This window comes from Myotis brandtii, unplaced genomic scaffold, assembly GCF_000412655.1.
Source record: "Myotis brandtii unplaced genomic scaffold, ASM41265v1 scaffold381, whole genome shotgun sequence".
Classification (NCBI taxonomy): domain Eukaryota; kingdom Metazoa; phylum Chordata; class Mammalia; order Chiroptera; family Vespertilionidae; genus Myotis; species Myotis brandtii.
In genome coordinates this window covers 1,377,571-1,383,570 of record NW_005364633.1, presented here as the reverse complement: position 1 = coordinate 1,383,570, position 6,000 = coordinate 1,377,571, and the positions used below count along the sequence as shown (strand labels likewise).

At 41.9% G+C, this 6,000-nt stretch overlaps 1 protein-coding gene across 1 annotated transcript in view; it reads left to right on the top strand.

The window, feature by feature from the left end:
* Positions 1-6,000, top strand: part of TMEFF2 (transmembrane protein with EGF-like and two follistatin-like domains 2) — a gene marked incomplete at its 5' end in the record, with an annotated part of 240,715 nt that overhangs the window by 8,065 nt on the left and 226,650 nt on the right. Inside the window, one exon of the mRNA XM_014544768.1 lies at positions 4,491-4,620. Coding sequence (XP_014400254.1) covers positions 4,491-4,620 — 130 coding nt within the window. The remainder of the gene's footprint in view (positions 1-4,490; positions 4,621-6,000) is intronic.

Sequence of the window (6,000 nt, the reverse complement as noted above, 5' to 3'; positions counted from 1 at the left end):
TTTTTTTTAATTTTTAAAATAAAATAATTAAAAAAAATAAAAGTAGTCACAGAGAAAGAAGTAAAAGATAGCTATGAAATGATCAAAGGGTTGGGCCATAATGCAGGCTTTTTATTTTTTTCTCTCTTGGAAGAGAAACATAGCATATCTAAAAAATTATTCCCAAGCCTGGAACAACTGGGAATATAGCAGGATTCACTTAACATCTGTGGAGAGCCTTCTACATGCCAGATTCTAGGGAAGGTGCAGACAGTATATAAAATAGAAGTTATGCATAGTTTCTAGATGCTGAAATCTCAGCTAAATGAGATCCTTACTAACCAAACAAGTAATCATTCACATAGAAACTTCTCACATACATTTTTTGTCCATTTATAGCAAAATGAATTCCGTATATTCTAGTGTCAAGTCATGGAATCTGCCAGTGTGGCGTGTAGCCGCTTTCTTCAGCAATGTGGGCATTTTGGAACAAAACCATTCTACTGAAAAACACATATTTGGAAAATAAACTTAAGAGTCTAAGACATCTTACGAGAAATAGAATCACTTTTTCCCCCGAGAGGAAGTTTGTACAACACATACATTTATGGGCCTAACCATCTGGGCCTGAGTCTTATTTCTTCTCTCACCAGCCAACTCTGTAGCCTTTAGCAAGTCACTTAACATCTGAATATGTCCCTTCATTTTCAACTGAGCAGTATTATGATTACCACTAAAAACTATTCCAAACAACTTGGCATATTTTAATGTAGCAGTGAGCTTATTTTTATGCTAGGCTTTTCCTGTTTTAATTTATTTTTTTCTAATTTTAGACATGCATGTTTAAGAGTCGATGTTGGGTGGTGATGGCTCTGCCAGAGAAAACACAAATTGTTTCTATTTTTATAAGTAAATAGTGCAAAGTGTTTTAAAAACACGACTCCGTTAACCCTCCTAAATGCCCCCGTTAACCATTTCAAATGGGGAAACTGAGGTATAAACTTGTTAAATGTGTCATCATTGAGTGATCTACACAAAGTCCTACAGCAGTGGTTCTCAACCTTCTGGCCCTTTAAATACAGTTCCTCATGTTGTGACCCAACCATAAAATTATTTTCGTTGCTACTTCATAACTGTCATGTTGCCACTGTTATGCATCGTAATGTAAATATCTGATATGCAAGATGGTCTTAGGCGACCCCTGTGAAAGGGTCGTTCGAACGCCAAAGGGGTCGCAACCCACAGGTTGAGAACCGCTGTCCTATATCAAGGCAGTGAGAGAAAGGGGAGAGCCTAGGATGAGACCTCACTCCTGAGCCTTCGTGATGCAGCATAAGCTCCACCCACGTGTGATTCTTACCAGTGAGTGCCAGGCACGGCCTGAGGGGCCCGGAGCATCCTGCTGATAATCTGCAGCTAAGCTCTCTGCAGCTCCGGACTCCGCTGCCTCCTGGCTGTGCAGGGAACTGGAGCTGTTTTTAGCTCTGCTCGTGTTTGGCGTTCACTTCCCTCAGACGTGGCATATGAGCGCGTTATCAGTTTACTCGATATTTTAAGATGCATATCAGCCTTGTGTACTAGCACTTGACAGAGATAATAAACACCTCCCACACCTCACTCCCAGGCCACGCCCTACATCCGAGTAATCTGTGGAGGTAGAGGAGGAGGATAAATAGGGAAACTCAAGGAATCAGAGAGAGGAAACGTGGACCCAAATAATCAACACACCAAGTATTGTAACCAGGGCTGGAGGTAGAGAGGGGAAGGTAACCAGTGACAGGAATGTGAGGACCCGCATGCGAGGCTGACCGGTCCAGTCATCCGCCCTGGTTAGGACTCTGCCTACGGAAGGGTCAGCAGGTCTGCGGACTATGTCACCAGCTGTTTACTCTTTACAGTCTCTCCTCCACTTGCTCAGGCACCATTGTGGTGTCGGTGAACCCTCATAAGTCCTCTCTAGGTTCTCCTGCCCCTGGTCCTGAACACACCACATTGTCAAGCTCCCGTCCATCCACCCGGCCATGCCTCTGGCATGAGCACCAGCCCCCTCACTGGGTGTCTCCTCAGCACCACTCACTGGACGATTCAGCTTTCCCTGACATTGTGCTGTTGCCTTTTTCTTCAGTAATGATGAAGATGTTCAGTCCTGTGGTTGGTCGATTTTCAGATGTAGGCATATATATATATTTATCTTTATGTATTTAGAAAGCATATGGAAAGCTGACTTACACATGTATCACCTGACCAGAATTAGTTATTGAGTTAAAGATTCTCATTAGCAAAATTTTCAATCAAAACAGTTTTTAAAATATAATCATGTAGACAGACTGAGTCTGGGAGCCAATAGTGTAACTGTGGGAAGGAATCATTGTAGAGAGTGTTATCCAGAATGCCTAGATTAGAAATTGTTGAAATAAAGATTTCTAAAATATGCCATATTTTAAATATTTAAATCATTTTAATAATATTTAATTGCTAAATGAATATGATTTAATGTCTAAATTGCCATATTAGCAATTACGGTGATTCTAATATTAGTGTCATTGAATTTGGATTTACTATTGGGAGAAAAGTATATCACTGTTAGTAAAAAACTATATTTAAATTTTAAATTTTTCATTAGTTGATACCAAAATATGGCTCATAAAATGACTTTCATTTCAGAGAACATTGACTTATACCATTGTAAAGTGTTAGGATGATTAAGCCAATGTTACATAAAGGCAAAGAGCAGCAGATAACTGGTTGATTGGGAGGGAGAAATTACAGATATCGTAAGGAAATAGAGTAAAAAATAAATCTCAGGTTGTATCATCAGATTGTAACTTTATTGAGAATTTCCTCTTTTGTTGCATAAATCCTTGAGTTGAATTTACCTTATGATAGGATTTTAGGTTTATTGCCATATATATTAAACCTTTCCTAGCCATCTCACTAGATCATTGGTTTATTGCAAAGTGTTATGCATTTATGACACATTAAAAATCCAAATATTTTAACAAGAAGTAGAAGACAGCAAAGTGTTTTCACATACATGTGTATGTCTGATTGGCTCTGCTCAGTTTTTGGCATAGGTGGGGTATTTGTAAATAATCATCTTCATCCTTATATTTGTTGTGATTAAACAATGAAGCGCATCTGTAGTGGTCATCACGAGATAATCATCTCTGGCGTAGTTCACAGGCCTGGGACACAGCCAAGTACCTCCAATGCCTTAGGCCAGTTTGGCAAACTGCGGCTCGCGAGCCACATGCAGCTCTTCGGCCCCTTGAGTGTGGCTCTTCCACAAAATACCACGTGCGGGCGCGCATGTACAGTGTGATTGAAACTTCATGGCCCATGTGCAGAAGTCGGTATTTTGTGGAAGAGCCACACTCAAGGCGCCAAAGAGCTGTATGTGGCTCGCAAGCCACAGTTTGCCGACCACTGCCTTAGGCTGTGATTATATTATGACTAGAGGCCTGATGCACGAAGATCCATGCAAGAATAGGTCTTCCTTCCCCTGGCTGCTGGCACCACCTTCGCTTCGGCCCGGAGCCGCCTTCCGCCTTTGCATGCTGCCCAGAGGCCCGCAGCAGCCAGGGCGGGGTGGAACGCCTGCATCATCGCCATGGCGACGACGCAAGCTTCCTGGTCCGGCTGCCGCCATCTTTGTCGCGTCAATTTGCATATTCCCTCCTTATTGGCTGTGGGCGCTGCCATCTTTGTCGTGAAGTGATGGTCAATTTGCATATTCTGTCTTTATTAGATAGGATGAGTGTCCCCTGCAGGTTGCCTGATTTCCATTGTAAAATGTGTACTTCTTAATAATAAGACTTTCTTTAAACTGAACTTTTCTCTTTATGAAATATATAATAGTCGTATTTTTGAATAGTCAATAAAGTTTACATGTAGTTCATTAGTTGCTGAATTTTTTCCTGTATTTCATTTCTCTCTACACTGTATCTACATCAATATCCCATACCTAATGATATAAAAAATTAAGTGGTAATCCAGGGTCTTATCAAATACTTAGAAATTTATAAGATTAAAATTCAACAGAAAAAAAAAATCATGCTAAAGAGTGGCTGAATTCTCTGGCATTTCCGTTAGACACTTTTGCTCTCCAAATATAGACATTGCCTATTTCCTAATAGCTTTTAGTACTGTAGCATGTTTTCTTTTTCCCACCAAGCCCGATGGGCCATGTGTCAGAAACACAGTATTAAATAATATTGGTAATATTTGTTGCTATCTCTTTTTAGTATTGCTTGTCTGATCACTTTGCTGGAATTGCCTGATCAATTTAGAAGGCTCCTTTTCAATCTGAATCAAACGACTGGCTGGCTGGCTTGGCATTGCTTTTGTGTGCCTTTGAATGATTCCCTTGCAAGGTCAAAGACGATGGGAGGCAATGAGGATCGCTGAAAGGAAGACAGGCGCTTCCTACTGTCAATGATGATTTCTGTTCAAGAAGTCAGAGCTGTGCAGACCCGGGTGCTAACCACAGGCGTCCCTCTGTGTCTCCCCAGTGCAACAGCGACTACGTGCCGGTGTGCGGCTCCAACGGGGAGAGCTACCAGAACGAGTGCTACCTGCGCCAGGCGGCCTGCAAGCAGCAGAGCGAGATACTCGTGGCGGCGGAGGGCTCGTGCGCCACCGGTATGTCTGTGACCCTGACGACTCCCTGAACCCGCTGGATGGATTCCCAGCCCCAAAACCATGTCTTGCTTTTTTTTTTTTTTGGTTATCTTCAGATAATAATTCAGACTATGTATTGGCTAGACAAGCCTCTATTCCTTTGTGCAAAGCGTACCTTATTCTTAGTCTATGTCTTTTTGCATTTCAGATCATTTCTGGAAGAGAAAATCTACCATGAGGGTGTTGGTAGATTTTTTATTTGTTTAAATTGGTCTTTTTGTTGAAAGTATTACAGCTGGCCCCCTTTCCTTCCTCATTGAGCCCCTACACCCCACTCCCGCCTCCTCTCCAGGCCTTCCCCACACTGTGATATTGGTAGGTTTCATACATATGTTATTTAATGAAGTGCAGACAGTTGACTAATATTATTAGAAATCTAGATTGAGCACCCAGGTCTCAAATATACAGACACCTCTCTATGCATGGATGCATTTGTATGTTTTGAGTAATAGCATCGTCTGCTGGATTCGGGCTTGGAAGGCAAGATGATGCTAAGGTTAGCAGCTCTGCAAAATGCCCTCCAGCCGTTTAGTAGATTATTGTGAAGACTGTATTGGTGGTGGACGTTGTTTCTGATGACACCTGTCCTTCCTGACACAGGCAGCCTGGGACTCCACAGCGCTCCGAGTTAGAGTGTGAAAAGTACTCTGTACAGAAAGTGAGGGAAAGAATAACTTATAAAGTCACAGATAATGCTCTTTAGCTTGTCAGGTTTCCCTTTTGTGTACAGTGGCTCTCAGAGCTGAGCAGCATCGCAGGCAGGGAAAACGCCCAACCCAATGAGCAGAGCCTGACTCTCGAAAGCAGTGCTTTACAATGAAGCCGAGTTTTCACAGTAGCTGTGAGACATTGAAATCACACGCGTTAAAGAAACCTTTGTGTCCTGTGATAGTTGTCCTTAATGGCAAGTATGCATCTTTCTGGAAAGTCAACATTTCTGAGGACAATAGAGGCATGGCCAGGAAAATATAATATTGCTATAAAATATGAACTTCCTTCAATGCAATTAGGGAATAGTGCCAGGAGACGTCTGTTGTATTGAAAATACCTCTTGGGTAACAGGTATTTCTATTCCAGGGAATTGTGTTAACAGTTCTGTGCGTGCTGGCTGGGGCAGGGTGGTAAATGAGAAAAAAGACGATCTCATATTCTTGAAAAGGTTATCTTAAGCCTATCGTCGATGGATTGTTAGTAATTGGTAATGTTCTGATATTGTGCTGGTGACGACCACAGTTTCTAAGAATTAGCAGAAGAGAAAAGCATCCGTCATCATGGACAGCAATGCAGGCTTTCCGGTTTGGGTTTTAGTTTTTAAGTAGTTTTTTCTCCTACGGGATTCTT